Here is a 20695-nt window from a genome sequence, read left to right as displayed (position 1 = left end):
ACAACATATAATGGACGTATGATAGCTCTCAAACCACAGAGCACTTTTTCTCTAGGAGTTGAACCGGCTGCAGAAGCCCAATACATCTCTGGCCTTGATATGCAACCCAAAACAGGTTACACTAAATGTCAGGTTACAGTCAACATAAGCATAAGAAAACTTCTTTACACAGGCTTAGATGATACACTATACACTAATGTATGCACACGACTGTAAGTCGCTTTGCATAAAAGCATCTAATAAATGGCATATTAATATTATTAATTACATGACCAAAAGTATGTGAACACCTGCTCGTCGAACATCTCATTCCAAAATCATGGGTATTAATATTGAGTTTGTCCCCCCTTTGCTGCTATAACAGCCTCCACTCTTCTGGGAAGGCTTTCCACTAGATGTTGGAACATTGCTGCAGGGACTTGCTTCCATTCAGCCAAAAGAGCATTAGTGAGGTCAGGCACTGATGTTGGGAGATTAGGCCTGGCTTGCAGTCTGCGTTCCAATTCATTCCAAAGGTGTTCGATGGGGTTGAGGTCAGGGCTCTGTGCAGGCCAGTCAAGTTCTTTCACACCGATCTCGACAAACCATTTCTGTATGGACCTCGCTTTGTGCACGGGGGCATTGTCATGCTGAAACAGGAAAGGGCCTTCCTCAAACTGTTGCCACAAAGTTGGAAGCACAGAATCGTCTAGAATGTAATTGAATGCGGTAGCATTAAGATTTCCCTTCACTGGAACTAAGGGGCCTAGCCCGAACCATGAAAAACAGCCCCAGACCAAACAGCCTCCTCCACCAAACTTTACAGTTGGCACTATGCATTCGGGCAGGTAGCATTCTCCTTGCATCTGCCAAACCCAGATTCGTCCGTTGGACTAACAGATGGTGACGTGTGATTCATCACTCCAGAGAACGCGTTTCCACTGCTCCAGAGTACAATGGCGGCGAGCTTTACATCACTCCAGCCGACGCTTGGCATTGCGCATGGTGATCTTAGGCTTGTGTGTGGCTGGAAACCCATTTCATTAAGCTCCCGACAAACAGTTATTGTGCTGATGTTGCTTCCAGAGGCAGTTTGGAACTCGGTAGTGAGTGTTGCAACCGAGGACAGACGATTTTTACGTGCTACGCGCTTCAGCACTCAGCGGTCACATTCTGTAAGCTTGTGTGGCCTACCACATCGTGGCTGAGCCATTGTTGCTCCTAGACGTTTCCACTTCACAATAACAGTACTTACAGTTGACCGGGGCAGCTCTAGCAGGGCAGAAATTTTACGAACTGACTTGTTGAAAAGGTGCCACGTTGAAAGTCACTGAGCTCTTCAGTAAGGCCATTCAACTGCCAATGTTTGTCAATGGAGATTGCATGGCTGTGTGCTCGATTTTATACACCTGTCAGCAATGGATGTGGCTGAAATAGCCGAATCCACTAATTTGAAGGGGTGTCCACATACTTTTGTATATATAGTGTATCTCTAACCCCTCACTACGCTATAGAGGTCACCTGTTTGCTTTCCAGTACTGGGGGCTTGGGTGGTGGGATTTGGGGGGGCCTGATTGCACCCTTTTTGCTTGGGGTTTTCTTCAGGACCGGAGTTAGGGGCTTGGGTGCAGGTTGTGGCTGTGTTTTGGGTGCCTCTGCTGGGGCTAGAGGTGCTGGGGCCCTGGGTTTGGAGTATGTAATGGCCACCTGCTCTTTACTCTGGATGGGCGGCTTGTGTTGAAGGAAGGATCTCCTCGCTGTGAAAAGAGAAAAAGGAGAAAGGGGTAGTTGGGTGTTGAGGATAAGTCTTATTGGGACTATAGATGTGTATTATTATATTAGAGTATTTGGGGTATGTATTTACATCTACTTGAAACTACACTGCTCAAAAAAAATAAAGGGAACACTTACACAACACAATGTAACTCCAAGTCAATCACACTTCTGTGAAATCAAACTGTCCACTTAGGAAGCAACACTGATTGACAATACATTTCACATGCTGTTGTGCAAATGGAATAGACAACAGGTGGAAATTATAGGCAATTAGCAAGACACCCCCAATAAAGGACTGGTTTTGCAGGTGGTGACCACAGACCACTTCTCAGTTCCTATGCTTACTGGCTGATGTTTTGGTCACTTTTGAATGCTGGTGGTGCTTTCACTCTAGTGGTAGCATGAGACGGAGTCTACAACCCACACAAGTGGCTCAGGTAGTGCAGCTCATCCAGGATGGCCAGAAGGTTTGCTGTGTCTGTCAGCGTAGTGTCCAGAGCATGGAGGCGCTACCAGGAGACAGGCCAGTACATCAGGAGATGTGGAGGAGGCCGTAGGAGGGCAACAACCCAGCAGCAGGACTGCTACCTCTGCCTTTGTGTAAGGAGGAGCAGGAGGAGCACTGCCCTGCAAAATGACCTCCAGCAGGCCACAAATGTGCATGTGTCTGCTCAAACGGTCAGAAACAGACTCCATGAGGGTGGTATGAGGGCCCGATGTCCACAGGTGGGGGTTGTGCTTACAGCCCAACACCGTGCAGGACGTTTGGCATTTGCCAGAGAACACCAAGATTCGCAAATTCGCCACTGGCGCCCTGTGCTCTTCACAGATGAAAGCAGGTTCACACTGAGCACATGTGACAGACATGACAGAGTCTGGAGACGCCGTGGAGAACGTTCTGCTGCCTGCAACATCCTCCAGCATGACCGGTTTGGCGGTGGGTCAGTCATGGTGTGGGGGGGGCATTTCTTTGGGGGGCCGCACAGCCCTCCATGTGCTCGCCAGAGGTAGCCTGACTGCCATTAGGTACCGAGATGAGATCCTCAGACCCCTTGTGAGACCATATGCTGGTGCGGTTGGCCCTGGGTTCCTCCTAATGCAAGACAATGCTAGACCTCATGTGGCTGGAGTATGTCAGCAGTTCCTGCAAGAGGAAGGCATTGATGCTATGGACTGGCCCGCCCGTTCCCCAGACCTGAATCCAATTGAGCACATCTGGGACATCATGTCTCGCTCCATCCACCAACGCCACGTTGCACCACAGACTGTCCAGGAGTTGGTGGATACTTTAGTCCAGGTCTGGGAGGAGATCCCTCAGGAGACCATCCGCCACCTCATCAGGAGCATGCCCAGGCGTTGTAGGGAGGTCATACAGGCACGTGGAGGCCACACACACTACTGAGGCTCATTTTGACTTGTTTTAAGGACATTACATCAAAGTTGGATCAGCCTGTAGTGTGGTTTTCCACTTTAATTTTGAGGGTGACTCCAAATCCAGATCTCCATGGGTTGATACATTTGATTTCCATTGATAATTTTTGTATGATTTTGTTGTCAACACATTCAACTATGTAAAGAAAAAAGTATTTAATAAGATTAATTCATTCATTCAGATCTAGGAGGTGTTATTTTAGTGTTCACTTAATTTTTTTGAGCAGTGTAGAACTGTAGGTTGTGGTAGTGCTTGAAACTAGAACTGTAGGTTGTGGTAGTGCAACAGTTATTTACTAGGACATTTTTGTCATTAGAAGCCGTTGGTTATTTTAGCCACTGCTGCTGCAGATCGCAGCTTCCTTGTACTAAAGTGGGGCAGTGGTTTGTCACTTATGCTGGGTGGACCGTAACGCAACATGAGTGCTATGAGGGACTTTAGTACCGTCTAAATAAGTATTGTCTTCCCTACTGTCTAAGCATTAGATATCATTAGCTAGCATGAGTTACAGCACCAGTCAAAAGTTTGGACACACCTACTCATTCAAGAGTTTTTCTTTATTTTGACTATTTCCTACATTGTAGAATAATAGTGAAGACATCAAAACTATGAAATAACACATATGGAATCATGTAGTAACCAAAACAGTGTTAAACACTGCGGCAGGTAGCTTAGTGGGTAAGAGCGTTGTGCCAGTAACCGAAAGGTCGCTGGTTCTAATCCCCGAGCCGACTAGGTGAATAATCTGTCAATGTGCCCTTAAGCAAGGCTCTTAACCCTAATTGCTCATGTAAGTCGCTCTGGATAAGACCGTCTGCTAAATGACAAAAAAAATACAAAATTAAACAAATCAAAATATATTTGAGATTTGAGATTCTTCAATGTAACCACCCTTTGCCTTGATGACAGCGCTGCACACTCTTGGCGTTCTCTTAACCAGCTTCACCTGGAATGATTTTCCAACAGTCTTGAAGGAGTTCCCACATATGCTGAGCACTTGTTGGTTGCTTTTCCTTCACTCTGCATTCCAACTCATCCCAAACCATCTCAATTGAATTGAGGTCGGTGGATTGTGGAGGCCAGGTCATCTGATGCAGCACTTCATCTCCCTCCTTCTTGGTCAAATATCCCTTACACAGCCTGGAGGTGTGTTGGGTCATTGTCCTGTTTAAAAACAAATGATAGTCCCTCTAAGCGCAAACCAGACGGGATGGCGTATCGCTGCAGAATGCTGTGGTAGCCATGCTGGTAAAGTGTCCCTTGAATTCTAAATAAATCATTGACAGTGTCACCAGCAAAGCACCCCCACACCATCACACCTCCTCCTCCATGCTTCACGGTGGGAACCACACATGCGGAGATCCTCCGTTCACCTACTCTGCGTCTCACAAAGACACGGTGGTTGGAACCAAAAATCTCACATTTGGACTCATCAGACCAAAGGACAGATTTCCACCAGTCTAATTTTCATTGTGTTTCTTGGCCCAAGCCAGTCTCTTCTTATTATTATTGGTGTCCTTTAGTAGTGGTTTCTTTGCAGCAATTCAACCATGAAGGCCTGATTCACACAGTCTCCTCTGAACAGTTGATGTTGAGATGTGTTACTTGAACTCTGTGAAGCATTTATTTGGGCTGCAATTTCTGAGGCTGGTAACTCTAATGAACTTATCCTCTGCAGCAGAGGTAACTCTGGGTCTTCCTTTCCTGTGGCGGTCCTCATGAGAGCCAGTTTCATCATAGCGCTTGATGGTTTTTGCAACAGCACTTGAAGAAACGTTCAAAGTTCTTGAAATGTTCCATATTGACTGAACTTCATGTCTTAAAGTAATGATGGACTATTGTTTCTCTTTGCTTATTTGAGCTGTTCTTGACATAATATGGACTTGGTCTTTTACCAAATAGGGCTATCTTCTGTATACCACCCCTACCTTGTCACAACACAACTGATTGGCTCAAACGCATTAAGAAGGAAAGAAATTCCACAAATGAACTTTTAACAAGGCACACCTGTTAATTGAAATGCATTCCAGGTGACAACTTCATGAAGCTGGTTGAGAGAATGCCAAGAGTGTGCAAAGCTGTCATCAAGGCAAAGGGTGGCTATTTGAAGAATCTCAAATATAAAATATATTTTGATTTGTGTAACACTTTTTTGATGTCTTCACTATTATTCTACAATGTAGAAAATAGTAAAAATAAAGAAAAACCCTGGAATGAGTAGGTGTGTCCAAACTTTTGACTGGTACTGTATGTGCTTTACATTTTAGTAATTTAGTAGATGCTCAGATCCAGAGGGACTTACAGTGGTGAGTGCATACATTTTAATACTTTTTCGTACTGGTCCCCCGTGGGAATCGAACCCACAAGTCTGGCGTTGCAAGCGCTGTGCGCTACCAACTGAGCCAGGCGGCACTGTTCACATGTCATGGACCTGTCGTGGACAGCCACCTACGTTTGTATGATGAAGTGATCTTCAGTATAGCTCTGGGGGAGTCCGGTGGGGCCTCTAGGATGGATTCTAGTGAGCCCGATTCAGGACTCTGCTTCTGGGTCGGACTGCAGACAGACACTGGTGGTAGGGAGGGAACCAGGCTTGGGCCAGGTGCCAGTTTGGGGCTGGGTAGTGGGGATGGGTTGTGAACCAGTGTCGGGCTTGGGACAGGGGACGTGTTCTGGGTCTGGACTGGGGTAGGGTTAAGTGGGGTTGAGCATGGTGGGTCTGAGGCAGGGTTCCCCCAGGTGGTGGTTCTACGACCAATGGAGCCTGACTTGATGATGAAAAGACCTCCACTGTCCTGAGACGCTGAGCTGTGGAGGTGACAGTCGGTGTTAGATAACACACTGTTATAATAGAAAGTGAACATAGAAATTCTGTTCAAATGCCTTTTTTTATGAATATTGGAAATGTTTCATTCCTGTTCAGTCTGTGTGTGTGGTACCTGACTGTTTTACAGAGAGAGGAATGCGAAGAGGAAGAGGAAGCACATGATGAAGAGGAGGAGGTAGTTCTGGCAAGGTTCTCTTTCCCAGTCTCTGAAGGTTGAGGTTCTGACATTTTCAAATCTGGGACCCCAGGAAGCTCAGGAATCTCAAAGTCCACCTCTGGAGAGGAACACAACATAGGCCTACTCTCAGAAACTGTGTTGCATAAAAAATCCATAGACCTACCTAACATACAGTAGCTCAACATAGTAAGAAAAATTAGTGAATTAATCAAAATACTATCCAAAGGGGTTCAGGCAGCTCTCTCAGTTATCTAGTGGCTAACTTCCACACATTTCATGCAAATCAACTGATCACTAAAAGGACTCCCACTGCTCCTCCCTCAAACACACAAACATCACATTGAAGGTGGTACTGTACCTTCTGGAAACAGGCTGCTGGAGTTTTGTATGAGAGGCTCAACCACTCCCATCACTTGGACGGAGGAGGCAGATGCCATGTCCAACAACGCTGCCTCCCTGAAAGAGAGGGAGAGAGGTTGATGGAGAGATGTGAAGAGGAAAATGTATGATGGTACAGAATTGGACGGGGGAGAGGGAAATTGAAAGGAAGAAAGAGAAGTGGGATGAGGGGTGAGAGATGAGAAAGTGAGACGGAAAGAGAGGGAGAGAGAGAAAGAAAGAAACATAGGTTAAAGTAAAGTACTAAAGAACACAGAGACATAGCTAAACAGAGACCTAATCAGATTAATAACAATTATTTAATAATAGAAAGTGACACCAGGAACAACATTGAGACATAGGGCTATTATGACAGACTAATAGGGTGGTTCAGTTTCCTCTCTCTGTCAGTATGTCAGTAGTACCCACCCCTCCATGCGAGGCCACAGCAGGTTGGGACCCAGTACTATGGCAATGTTCCTGGGACTCATCCTGTTAACCGCCTGCTGCTCTGACAGACAAGACAGGAACTGTACCAGGTACCTAATAAGGGGGGGGGGGGGGGGGGGGGGGTGAAGCGGGAGGGGGGGAGAGGCAGATACAGTGGTGTGTATTCATGGATGCCAAGGGAAGCCAGGCTTCCCCAAAAAATGTACAAAGAAAAAAAGACAAAAACATACAAAATCATTTATCTTTCGTCTCTCTGTGTTTCATACATTTCCTTCAATTCTGATTCTGTCTGGTCAAAAATAGTATGACATTGTTGCTGCCCGTAGCATTGAATGCAAGGGAAGCCAGTGAACATTTGGCCTCCCTTGACAAAAAAATATAAAATAATAGCCAATCAGCGTTGAGCTAAACTGAGTGAGCTCAGCTGTAAAATGGTCCCGGCACACCAAAAAAAAGTGTCAAGGGAAGCCAGTTTGGATTTGGCTTCAGACCAATCACATCACATCAGAAGCCATCTCGTTGTGTCATTGTCCTCCGGTGGCTAGCTAACTAGCTAAAATCAACCTTTCCTAAATTAGCCATGGATGGAGATAGGGATTTGGACATGTGGTTTTACTTAACTTTCCGTACTGGCCAATGATTATAACGGTGATTCAGATCCAACCAAAAATGCATACATTGTGCCCCTGGCCTGAGAGGATGGAAGTTCAACGTGTAGCTAGATGTAGTATGCTAATGTTAACTAGCTGGCCTGGCGTATCGTTGCCCATGAAAGGAAGTTAGGCTAGCGAGCAAGCATTTTAGCCAGGTAGCCTAGGACAACAAAAACTAAAAGAGTGTACTGTATGACAGAGTCATAGACCGTTTAGGCAACATGAGGAGGATTGCATTGGCGTTTCTCTATAAGTAGGGTGAGTCAACATGTTTTTCTACTTGCACACACACACACCACACACACATAAATCAGTACCATGGACAGCCACATCATATTTAGCTTACATTGGTTGAACTAAATCGTTTTTGGCATTTTTGGCATAGGTGATTAGATGATGTTGAAATGTTGAAGTTGAAATGGTACTGGAATAGTGGAGGCAGCTCCTGTTTCTTTGCGACAACTCTCTGTGGTTCTAAATCAATAGTTGTTTAGTAGTCCGAAAATGTCGGAAACATTACCTTGCTTGACCGTGCTCTAGGTCATGTAACTGTTTGTTAGATGCAATATGTTTTGTGGACTTCACCGGACAGATGTTGCTCTCCGGTTTTGTAATGAAACAAATGTGTGGTTGAATTTGTTCTGCCACTGTGTCTTCTAATTGTCTCGACCTTAGGCCTATATATCACGGTGTCAAGGCATATGAACTAACAGGTTATAGAGCAAGCAACACAATTATCACAACACATAGCATTTTTTTTGGGGGGGGGGGGGGCTTGGATTCCGCAGTGATTTTCCCCAAGCGCCGCTACTGGGCAGATAGGGAGATATTCACCATCACACACCCTGCATCATTCTTGAGTGTTTATAACTTCACACACGAATCGGTCAAGATCCGAGAGAGCTATGGGTTACAGAGATATGGACATACCGGAGGTTGTTGTAGTTTTCTGATGGTAACTTCTTCAGCACAATTTTAAACTGCTCAAGTTTGTCTGTCAATTCTTTCTCCCTAAATAAAGAGAGGAACAGAGAGATATTTAATGAGGAGAAATTAGGGGGGAGCGAAATCATGTAAAGACACTATGTACTGTATGCTTTTAAGATGTAGACCAATCAAAGACCTTACCCTGCTGCTTGAAACCAATCATTGTAGAGTTCAAAGGTCATGAGGGGTTCAGGCAGCTCTCTCAGGTAGCTTTTCAAAGCCCCTACATGGATAAAAGAGAAAATGCTGTTTATGCCTACGTGTTGTTTAACTGTCAAGTAAAGACATTTGAAACTTGAAAACCTTGAATAAGGGGTACTGTCAACAGGGACGGTCTCTCTGACCTGCGACTGCATGAGGGTCATTGAACTCGCTGTGGTTCACGACCCCTCCATCCAGACTGCTCTTCAGTCTCTTCACTACCGAGGCTGCTGCCGCCAGACGAAACAGACCCTGGGAGAGAGATGGAGGGAGAGATAGACTGATTTTATCCAAGCGGGCAAACATTATCGTAGACTGACTACAGAGTCCTTTCACCTGCTCAGTTAATTAATAATATCCCATTCACACGAATACCATGTAATAGATTAATAATCCCAGTCCTCACCTCCTCCCTCATGCCGGTGTGCAGCAGCATGTGAACACACTCCTGGATGGGAACAGCGATCTCCCTGCCGCTGTTGTACAGATGAGTCAGCAGGGGCTCCCCGTAGACCTTCTGCTTAGAGTTATTCTCCTGGGAGTCTGTGTTAACACACATACTGGTGACACACTGGACAAATACTAGGCAAGTGGGTGCTACACATTGGATAGGGGGAGTTACCCATGTACACTAAGTATGGCCTGGGTATTGTAATTGCAAATACACACACACATACATACAGTACATACATACACACACCCTATTCACCTGTTTGACTGTGGTTCTCTTTCAGCTCACTGATGTTTCGTTCGAGGAAGTCATGGGAATTCTTATGATGTTCTGCTTGTAGTTCCAGCAGCTGAGAGAGCACAACCCAGGCACTTATCAATTATACTTTTTGTGATTTTATTAAGTCTAATTCCTAATAGCTAATAGCACATGATAATTAACAAAAGTACAGCTTGAAAGAGAGGACAATTAGTAGGCCACACTCACACGAATGAAGTAGTTGGCATAGTCATCTTCTTTAGTGGCGAAGTGATACAGATCTGCAGAGTATTGGTCCTGCAGAGAACGTATAGCCATACAAACAGTTAATATGTAAGAGGCTGAAACTACTGCATAAAACAACAAAGTGTCTGAAACAGTAACATCCAACACCATCCAACACCTTGATGCTCTCCAGTTTCCTCCAGGCCTCTTCCACTTCCTCTTTCAGCCCATTATGCTTTGCCTGAGGGCCCGTACTGGCCTGGGACCTGAAGGGGCAAAGTCATCCATGATCAGAAGCCACAAAGCAAAAGAATGGACACAATGGAGATACTGACTAAAGGTAGTTATTATATATGTATAAAGGAACTGTGTACTTTCTGTAGCATATAGGGTCTGTCAAATACAAACACAAAGAATGTGTGACCCACTTGTTGCGTGCATTGTGCCAGTCCATTGTGAGTTTGGCAAACTGCTTCTTGTTTTTGAGAATCTCTGGAAGGTCTTCCTACAGATAGAAACAGTTAGTATTCGTATGTAATTAAACCTCTCACTAAAAGCTTCACTAATACATAAGTTATTCTCCAGTAGATTACTAAGAAAGGCTCATCCTTTGTTAAAAAATGGCCTTTTTGCCTTTATACAGATTACAACTTCTCATTTTTGGTTAATTGAAAATGAAACCGTGTTCAAATATCGCCCTTCCTTAAACAAGTCATACAAAGCTGGTTACAATTTCAATATTATCCTCCAGAAAAGACAGAACAAATATTAGAACAAATATTATGGTTCAACACAAATATACTGATTGAAAAAAAAACATTTTCCTGCATTTTTTAAAATGGTATTATATATATTAAAGATATTATGAATAGGAATGGTGTAGTTCTCTTTCAGCTCACTGATTTGCAGCTCACATTTGCAGCTATCGAAAATATATGGAAATGTTTGCTCAATCCAAAGTTATACTGATTGCAGCATTAACTCAAAAATGGAGGAGACAAGTGGAAGGGGGAGAAGGTAGGGAACTTGTCTGTCTGCCATACTGTATATTAAAGACCAAAATTGGTTGAAAAAGGTTGGCATAAATAGAAAAATATAACAGTTTCATTTGAGGACAAATATATTGACAGCTGCGCCATACAAGTTTCAAAAATAGCTAGGAAGAGATTTTCGGTGTACCGATTCCATGCACATGGTGTATGAATTGATATACAAAACAACGCTTGATTCAACATTGGGTTTTTCAATTTAAATTATTATACAAAATTCTTGCCACTAACAGAATGTTATATATATGGGGCACACAACAATCTCTGCTCTGCATATTTTGCTGTGAAGAAACAGAATCCTTAGATAATTTATTCTGGTATTGTCCCCATCTAGCTTGTTTCTGGTCACATTTTCAGGAATGGCTGAAAAATCACTACATTCTTTTAAAATTATCCTTACAAATAGCAGTGTTGGGCGATTTGGAAAGCCATAGTCAATCAATCAACAATATAATAATACTCTTAGGAAAAATGTTCCTCTTTAACTCACAGTCTGTGGATACTATGCGATTAGAAAGGTTCAAAATTCATGTAAAACGTCACAGCACAGTTGAAAAATATATGGCACGTGGAAATCAAAAGAGGATGGTCTACGGAGATAGGTGGGATGGGCTGAGAGTAGCCCAAAATGTAATATGTATCATCAAAAAACAATATCTTCGTTGTGTAATTACTGTGTGTAAAAGTACCATGTATGTAAAATGTGTGTAAAATGTACACTACCGGTCAAAAGTCTTAGAACACCTACTCATTCAAGGGTTTTTCTTAATTTTTTACAATTTTCTACATAGTGAAGACATCAAAACTATGAAATAACGCATATGGAATCATGTAGTAACCCAAAAAGTGTTAAACAAATCAAAATATATTTTATATTTGAGATTCTTCAAATAGTCACCCTTTGCCTTGGTGACAGCTTTGCACACTCTTGGCATTCTCTCAAACAGCTTCATGAGGTAGTCACCTGGAATGCATTTCAATTAACAGTTAATTTGAGGAATTTCTTTCCTTCTTAATGCGTTTGAGCCAATCAGTTGTGTAGTGACAAGGTAGGGGGGTATACAGAAGATAGCCCTATTTGGTAAAAGACCAAGTCCATATTATGGCAAGAACAGCTCAAATAAGCAAAGAGAAACAACAGTCCATCATTACTTTAAGACATGAAGGTCAGTCAATAGGGAACATTTCAAGAACTTTGAATGTTTCTTCAAGTGCAGTCGCTAAAACCATCAAGCGCTATGATGAAACTGGCTCTCATGGGGACCGCCACAGGAATGGAAGACCCAGAGTTACCTCTGCTGCAAAGGATAAGTTCATTAGAGTTACCAGCCTCAGAAATTGCAGCCCAAATAAATGCTTCACAGAGTTCAAGTAACAGACACATCTCAACATCAACTGTTCAGAGGAGACTGTGTGAATCAGGCCTTCATGGTCGAATTAATGCAAAGAAACCACTACTAAAGGACACCAATAATAAGAAGAGACTTGCTTGGGCCAAGAAACACGAGCAATGGACATTAGACCGGTGGAAATTTGTCCTTTGGTCTGGAGTCCAAATTTGAGATTTTAGGTCTTTGTGAGACGCGGTGTGTGTGAACGCATGATCTCTGCATGTGTATTTACCACCGTAAAGCATGGAGGAGGAGGTGTTATGGTGTGGGGGTGCTTTGCTGGTGACACTGTCAATGATTTATTTAGAATTCAAGGCACACTTAACCAGCATGGCTACCACAGCATTCTGCAGCGATACACCATCCCATCTGGTTTGGGCTTAGTGGGACTATAATTTCTTTTTCAACAGGACAATGACCCAACACACCTCCAAGCTGTGTAAGGGTTATTTTACCAAGAAAGAGAGTGATGGAGTGCTGCATCAGATGACCTGGCCTCCACAATCCCCCGACCTCAACCAAATTGAGATGGTTTGGGATGAGTCGGACCGCAGAGGGAAGGAAAAGCAGCCAACAAGCGCTCAGCATATGTGGGAACTCCTTCAATACTGTTGGAAAAGCATTCCAGGTAAAGCTGGTTGAGAGAATGCCAAGAGTTTGCAAAACTGTCATCAAGGCAAAGGGTGGCTATTTGAAGAATCTCAAATATAAAATATATTTTGATTTGTTTAACACTTTTTTGGTTACTACATGATTCCATATGTGTTATTTCATAGTTTTGATGTCTTCACTATTATTCTACAATGTAGAAAATAGTAAAAATAAAGAAAAACCGTTGAATGAGTAGGTGTTCTAAAACTTTTGACCGGTAGTGTATATGTAACAAAAAAAGCTGTAAAAAAACAAAATGTAAAACAAAGTTACATTTGTCCTCCGAAGAGGGGGGGTGGATGGGCCAATACATTTTTTTAAATAATAATAATAATATATATTTTTAAAGTATTCATATGTAATACTACATAATCACAAACTTCAATTTTAATCCAAAAGTGGCTGAATACCTCTTGCTAACGCAACCCTTACCTCACTGAGTTTATTGAGAGGTTCCAAAACCTCCTTCTCCAGCTTCAGCTCAAAGTCAGCCAGTGTTGCGGCCAGATGACTCTCCATGAAGCAACACATCTCCAATACTTTCCTATCAGAGAGGAAATAGACTGATTGATTAATTGATGAATGTTCAACTGATAATTTGGATGATTGAATAAATGGTTTGGTTACTTAAAGTACCTGATAGAAGAGTCTGGATCAAATTCTTTAAAGCTCTCAGCCATGCTAACAGAGAGCAGCATGAGAGGGAGTTTTTTCTAAAAAGAGAGAGCGAGATAATTTTGTATTGATAATCATAATAGAGGGACGTCAAGTCGAGGGTAAGGGATGAAAGGTCAAAGAGCAGACTTTACCATTCGTCTCTCTGTGTCCAGCCCTAGTTGACTCTGCAGACAGCCCAGCAGCTTCTTGTGAATAACCTGCGCTGCCTTCTTGGCTGGCTCCACCCGCTGCTCCACCTTAGACCAATGAAAATGACAGATATAGAGCGTGTCTTATGTTCACACTGAGCTCGGTACAAATGTATTCACTGAGAAAACTCTTCACGTAGTGAACTGAGCCACCACTATCCCCCTTTATCATCAGCCTTAACTCACCATAACCAGATCTTCTGTGAGAAGGTCAGTGGCATCCTGTGACCTGTTGATAAGAATAAAAAAGGCTTTCAGGCCATATTTGTGTTGCAGTGTGTTGCAGTCTTATTTGGCAATGTACTTGGTAAGTGGAGTGTGCCAATACAGTATATTTTGCATGATGCTTCTTTGACTAGACTACTGACGTTACACAAAATTCAAAAAGGCAGTAAGGCACAATTCCGCATATGACCAAATGCAACGTTTTTGCTTACCGTTTCATGCACATCTATGTGCTTTTACGAAGAAAGAAAACATGTAGGCTATGAGGATTATACATTTATATTCATATCTACATCCATCATAAAAATTAATAGATGACAATGGTGGTCATGTCAACTAGCTGTATTTTTTCCCAGCTGCTATGACTGATTGGTGGTGGTCTGCTAAATTTGTGAGTTCTAATCCCACATGGGGCAGAAATTTTTTGTTTTCAAATCCTTTATTTACTGTTTTAGGCTACTTACAGGTGGGGATGAGAGAGTGAGTGAGTGAGTGAGTGAGTGAGTGAGTGATGAGTGAGTGACAGGCAGAGAGAAAGAGAGAGAGAGAGAGAGAGAGAGAGAGAGAGAGAGAGAGAGAGAGAGAGAGAGAGAGAGAGAGAGAGAGAGAGAGAGAGAGAGAGAGAGAGAGAGAGAGAATGAAACAATGGCAATGAAGTTTCAGCAGCATCTCATAGAGAGCAGTTTTATAGCAGTGAAACAGCTGCAGTGTAGCCGTGAAGCCCAAGCATTTTCTAACAGTTTTTTTCTTCTTCAACTAAACAAAAGCCCATAGTTGTCTTTCTATCTGTGTGTTTTTTTATAGTTAAGGTCACATTCACTTATTCTGAACAAAGTGAGAACAGTGTAGGCAGGTGCTCCTCTACTGTGGTTAGAGCTCTGTTCTGTTGCAGCCGCCCTGTTTGTTAGCAGGGATTATTAATAGTCTGAAACACGTCAGTGGCAGAGAGGCCTGCAAACACACAACTTCCATGGTCTGTTGCAACCTGCTGCAGACACACTCAGCTATCAGCCAGGGTAGCGTGGGTATCAACAACCTGACGTGGGTGTCCAATTACATATTTTAGCTGATCTGCAGCATAATACACGTACATACAGTGAGGGAAAAAAGTATTTGATCCCCTGCTGATTTTGTACGTTTGCCCACTGACAAAGACATGATCAGTCTATAAATTTAATGGTAGGTTTATTTTAACAGTGAGAGACAGAATAACAACAAAAAAATCCAGAAAAACACGTCAAAAATGTTATAAATTGATTTGCATTTTAATGAGGGAAATAAGTATTTGACCCCCTCTCAATCAGAAAGATTTCTGGCTCCCAGGTGTCTTTTATACAGGTAATGAGCTGAGATTAGGAGCACACTCTTAAAGGGAGTGCTCCTAATCTCAGTTTGTTACCTGTATAAAAGACACCTGTCCACAGAAGCAATCAATCAATCAGATTCCAACTCTCCACCATGGCCAAGACCAAAGAGCTCTCCAAGGATGTCAGGGACAAGATTGTAGAACTACACAAGGCTGGAATGGGCTACAAGACCATCGCCAAGCAGCTTGGTGAGAAGGTGACAACAGTTGGTGCGATTATTCACAAATGGAAGAAACACAAAAGAACTGTCAATCTCCCTCGGCCTGGTGCTCCATGCAAGATCTCACCTTGTGGAGTTGCAATGATCATGAGAACGGTGAGGAATCAGCCCAGAACCCCAGAACTACACGGGAGGATCTTGTCAATGATCTCAAGGCAGCTGGGACCATAGTCACCAAGAAAACAATTGGTAACACACTACGCCGTGAAGGACTGAAATCCTGCAGCGCCCGAAAGGTCCCCCTGCTCAAGAAAGCACATATACAGGCCCGTCTGAAGTTTGCCAATGAACATCTGAATGATTCAGAGGAGAACTGGGTGAAAGTGTTGTGGTCAGATGAGACCAAAATCGAGCTCTTTGGCATCAACTCAACTCGCCGTGTTTGGAGGAGGAGGAATGCTGCCTATGACCCCAAGAACATCATCCCCACCGTCAAACATGGAGGTGGAAACATTATGCTTTGGGGGTGTTTTTCTGCTAAGGGGACAGGACAACTTCACCGCATCAAAGGGACGATGGACGGGGCCATGTACCGTCAAATCTTGGGTGAGAACCTCCTTCCCTCAGTCAGGGCATTGAAAATGGGTCGTGGATGGGTATTCCAGCATGACAATGACCCAAAACACACGGCCAAGGCAACAAAGGTTTGGCTCAAGAAGAAGCACATTAAGGTCATGGAGTGGCCTTGCCAGTCTCCAGACCTTAATACCATAGAAAATCTGAGGAGGGAGCTGAAGGTTCGAGTTGCCAAACTTCAGGCTGGAAACCTTAATGACTTGGAGAAGATCTGCAAAGAGGAGTGGGACAAAATCCCTCCTGAGATGTGTGCAAACCTGGTGGCCAACTACAAGAAACGTCTGACCTCTGTGATTGCCAACAAGGGTTTTGCCACCAAGTACTAAGTCATGTTTTGCAGAGGGGTCAAATACTTCTTTCCCTCATTAAAATGCAAATCAATTTATAACATTTTTGACATGCGTTTTTCTGGATTTTGTTGTTGTTATTCTGTCTCTCACTGTTCAAATAAACCTACCATTAAAGTTATAGACTGATCATTTCTTTGTCAGTGGGCAAACGTACAAAATCAGCAGGGGATCAAATACTTTTTTCCCTCACTGTACACATGTACAGATTGGCTTTTGTAAATGTGACATTACTGGGTCAAAGGACAGTCAGGGGCACAGTTAACTCTTTAAGGTACAGGGGAATCTCAAATAAAATTGTATTTGTCACATGCTTCATAAACAACAGGTGTAGACTAACAGTGAAATGCTTATTTACAGGCCCTTCCCAACAATGCAGAGAGAAAGATAATAACACGAGGAATAAATACACAATGATTAACAATAACTTGGCTATATTCATGGGGTACCAGTACCAAGTCGATGTGCAGGGGTATGAGGTAATTGAGGTAGATATGAATCTTGTTGGCGGGATGTGCCCTCAAGTTTACCCTTTAACCCCCCAGAGCCATATATTTAGAGAGTTGGGACAACGTATTACTGCATTATCAATCACAATTGTTTATAGAGCCCTTTATATAACAGCAGTTGTCACAATGTGCACATACAGAAACAGAGTCTAAAACTCCAGAGCGCAAGCAGTGCAGATGTAGAGGCACGGTGGCTAGGAAAAACTCCCTAGAAAGGCAGGAACCTAGGAAGAAACCTAGAGAGGACCAGGCTCTGAGGGGTGGCCAGTCATTTTCTGGCTGATGCATTTATATGACACTTCAACATTCTATAGCAGCCATGTTAGCACCCCATTAACATTACATGGGGAATATTTAAACAATGCTATGTAACTGAATGTCTAGAATTAGAACAATATTCTACATTCTAAAAGTTGGCCTAACTCTCTTAAATATATGGCTCTGCTTTAACCCATTGTGTCACAGGCCACACACAAAGTAAGACATGATGCACGTTATCTCGCTGTGACACCTTCCAAAATAACTATTCAATGTTATGACTGTTCTCTCACTCATCAAGATGAACATCCACTATTCTCACTACACCATGCAACCCTGTCTTCTTCACTCTTTCTCCTACTTTCATACCAAGGGTGGCATGATGATCATAAACTCTGTGGTTGTCCTCAGACACCAAGGATACCCTGTCCTACGCAGAACTCAGATGGCTCTACCACAGGAGGCTGCTGAGGGAGGACGGCTCATAATAATGGCCGGAAGGGAGCAAATGGAATGGCATCTATGTGTTTGATGTATTTGATACCATTCCCCTGATTCTGCTCCAGCCATTACCACGAGCCCGTCCTCCCCAATTAAGGTGCCACCAACCTCCTGTGGACTCTACCAAACAGGCTCCCCACTCACCAAAAGCTTGTCTAAAGGTTATCCTTTCAACCACAGACGCTCATGGTGAAAATAACTAAGATTAGAACATAGAATCAGACTGGAGTTTAGATTGTCACAAAACTTGATAGCATTGGTTAGCGGTATAGTGTCTCACGATTGTATTCTCCATTCTATGCAGTTAGTTCCAAGTTCTTTGAAAATAACTATTGTACTAGAACTGAAAAGGAATAGGCTATTGTATTTTCACAAATGTATACCCCAAAAACAAAACAAAAGTCCAAAATGGCACATGAAAGTACTTACTTCCCCACAGATCCAAGCTGCTTCAAGAGGTTGAAAGATTTCAGCATGGTTGCATAGGGGTCAACCCGCCTCTTACAAACTATCCCTCTGTCTTGACTCCAGCCAGGTCCTCAGTTATGTGTCACCAAGTCAGTGTCTGTATTATTTTGTTGAGCAGACACCACTGCAAGTGGTTTTCTTCTGTGTGTGTTGTTAGTGTGCTGCTTTGTCATCCAGCAGTATTTGTTCTTGCTTCGGAAATGTGCTCTGTGACTGTGTTCAACCGCCTCTCAGTCACACATAGGTCTGAGAGAAGAGGAAGTTGCCTCAACTGAAGCAGCAGCAGGGGAAGAGGGGTTTTTCAATATCAATGTGAAACATTATCACATAATATATACAGTGCATTCGGAAAGTATTCAGACCCCTTGACTTTTTCCACATTTTGTTATGTTACAGCCTTATTCTAAAATGGATTAAATAAAAACATTTCCTCATAAATCGACACACAATACCCCATATTAACAATGCAAAAACAGATTTGTAGAAACTTTTGCAAATGTATTAAAAATAAAAAACTGAAATACCATATTTACATAAGTATTCACACCCTTTGCTAAGAGACTCGAAGTTTCCATTGATCATCCTTGAGATGTTTCTACAACTTGATTGGAGTCCACCTGTGGTAAATTCAATTGATTGGACCTGTCTATATAAGGCCCCACAGTTGACAATGCATGTCAGAGCAGAAACCAAGCCATGAGGTCGAAGGAATTGTCCGTAGAGCTCCGAGACAGGATTGTGTCGAGGCACAGATCTGGGGAAGGGTACCAAAACATTTCTGCAGCCTTGAAGGTTCCCAAGAACACAGTGGCCTCCATCATTCTTAAATGGAATAAATTTGGAACCACCAAAACTCTTCCTAGAGCTGGCCGCCCGGCCAAACTGAGCAATTGGGGAGAAGGCCTTGGTCAGGGAGGTGATCAAGAACCCGATGGTCACTCTGACAGAGCTCCAGAGTTCCTCTGTGGAGATGGGAGAACCTTCCAGAAGGACAACGATCTCTGCAGCACTTCACCAAACAGGCCTTAATGGTAGAGTGGCCAGACGGAAGCCACTCCTCAGTAAAAGGCACATGACAGCCAGCTTGGATTTTGCCAAAAGGCACCTAAAGGACTCAGACCATGAGAAACAAGATTCTCTGGTCTGATGAAACCAAGATTGAACTCTTTGGCCTGAATGCCAAGCGTCATGTCTGGAGGAAACCTGGCACCATCCCTACGGTGAAGCATGGTGGTGGCAGCATCATGCTGTGGGGATGTTTTTCAGCGGCAGGGAATGGCAGACTAGTCAGGATCGAGGGAAAGATGAACGGAGCAAAATACAGAGAGATCCTTGATGAAAACCTGCTCCAAGAGTGCTCAGGACCTTAGACTGGGGCGAAGGTTCAACTTCCAACAGGACAATGACCCTAAGCACACAGCCAAGACAATGCAGGAGTGACTTCGGGACAAGTCTCTGAATGTCCTTGAGTGGCCCAGCCAGAGTCTGTACTTGAACCCGATCAAACATCTCTGGAGAGACCTGAAAATAGCTGTGCAGCGGCGCTCCCCATCCAACCTGGCAGAGCTTGAGAGGATCTGCAGAGAAGAATGGGAGAAACTCCCCAAATACAGGTGTGCCAAGCTTGTAGCATCATACCCAAGAAAACTTGAGGCTGTAATTGCTGCCAAAGGTGCTTCAACAAAGTACTGAGTAAAGGGTCTGACTACTTACAGTTGAAGTCGGAAGTTTACATACACTTAGGTTGGAGTCATTAAAACTTGTTTTTCAACCACTACACAAATGTATTGTTAACAAACTATAGTTTTGGCAAGTCGTTTAGGACATCTACTTTGTGCATGACACAAGTAATTTTTCCAACAATTGTTTACAGACAGATTATTTCACTTATAATTCACTGTATCACAATTCCAGTGGGTCAGAAGTTTAAACAGCTTGGGAAATTCCAGAAAATTATGTCATGGCTTTAGAAGCTTCTGATAGGCTAATTGACATAATTTGGGTCAATTGGAGGTGTACCTGTGGATGTATTTCAAGGCCTACCTTCAAACCCAGTGCCTCTTTGCTTGACATCATGGGAAAATCAAAAGAAATCAGCCAAGACCTCAGAAAAACAATTGTAGACCTCCACAAGTCTGGTTCATCCTTGGGAGCAATTTCCAAATGCCTGAAGGTACCACGTTCATTTGTACAAACAATAGTACGCAAGTATAAACACCATGGGACCACGCAGCCGTCATACCGCTCAGGAAGAACGCGTGTTCTGTCTCCTAGAGATGAACGTACTTTGGTGCGAAAAGTGCAAATCAATCCCAGAACAACAGCAAAGGACCTTGTGAAGATGCTGGAGGAAACAGGTACAAAAGTATCTATATCCACAGTAAAAACGAGTCCTATATCGACATAACATGAAAGGCCGCTCAGCAAGGAAGAAGCCACTGCTCCAAAAAAAGCCAGACTATGGTTTGCAAC

At 43.3% G+C, this 20695-nt stretch overlaps 1 protein-coding gene across 1 annotated transcript; it reads right to left on the bottom strand.

Annotated features, from left to right (window-relative positions):
* Positions 1-6: 6 nt before the first annotated feature.
* LOC311101216 (SH3 domain-binding protein 1-like) lies at positions 7-18381 on the bottom strand. The gene is made up of 18 exons (XM_084142324.1): positions 18185-18381; positions 13939-13981; positions 13696-13800; positions 13523-13599; positions 13319-13430; positions 10224-10300; positions 9974-10061; positions 9799-9867; positions 9571-9661; positions 9268-9404; positions 9005-9113; positions 8802-8883; positions 8604-8684; positions 7000-7113; positions 6551-6648; positions 6127-6289; positions 5640-5995; positions 7-1736 (listed from the first exon to the last, which is right to left on the bottom strand). Exons 1-18 carry the CDS (start codon positions 18229-18231, stop codon positions 1483-1485), a joined length of 2103 nt encoding a protein of 700 aa, XP_083998450.1. The 5' UTR covers positions 18232-18381; the 3' UTR covers positions 7-1482.
* Positions 18382-20695: the final 2314 nt, after the last annotated feature.

This window comes from Coregonus lavaretus (genome assembly GCF_964263955.1).
Source record: "Coregonus lavaretus genome assembly, chromosome: 25".
Taxonomy (NCBI): Eukaryota; Metazoa; Chordata; class Actinopteri; order Salmoniformes; family Salmonidae; genus Coregonus; species Coregonus lavaretus.
The sequence above is the reverse complement of the archived record's forward strand: the minus strand, read 5'-3'. Positions and strand labels throughout refer to the sequence as shown.

Coding starts and splice junctions, on each gene's coding strand:
- LOC311101216 (XM_084142324.1), bottom strand. CDS start 18,231: ATGCTGAAATCTTTCAACCTCTTGAAGCAGCTTGGATCTGTGGGGAA. Junction 8,685..8,801: donor GATTGGTTTCAAGCAGCAGG/GTAAGGTCTTTG, acceptor CTCTTTATTTAG/GGAGAAAGAATTGACAGACA. Junction 7,114..8,603: donor GAAAACTACAACAACCTCCG/GTATGTCCATAT, acceptor CCCCCTTATTAG/GTACCTGGTACAGTTCCTGT.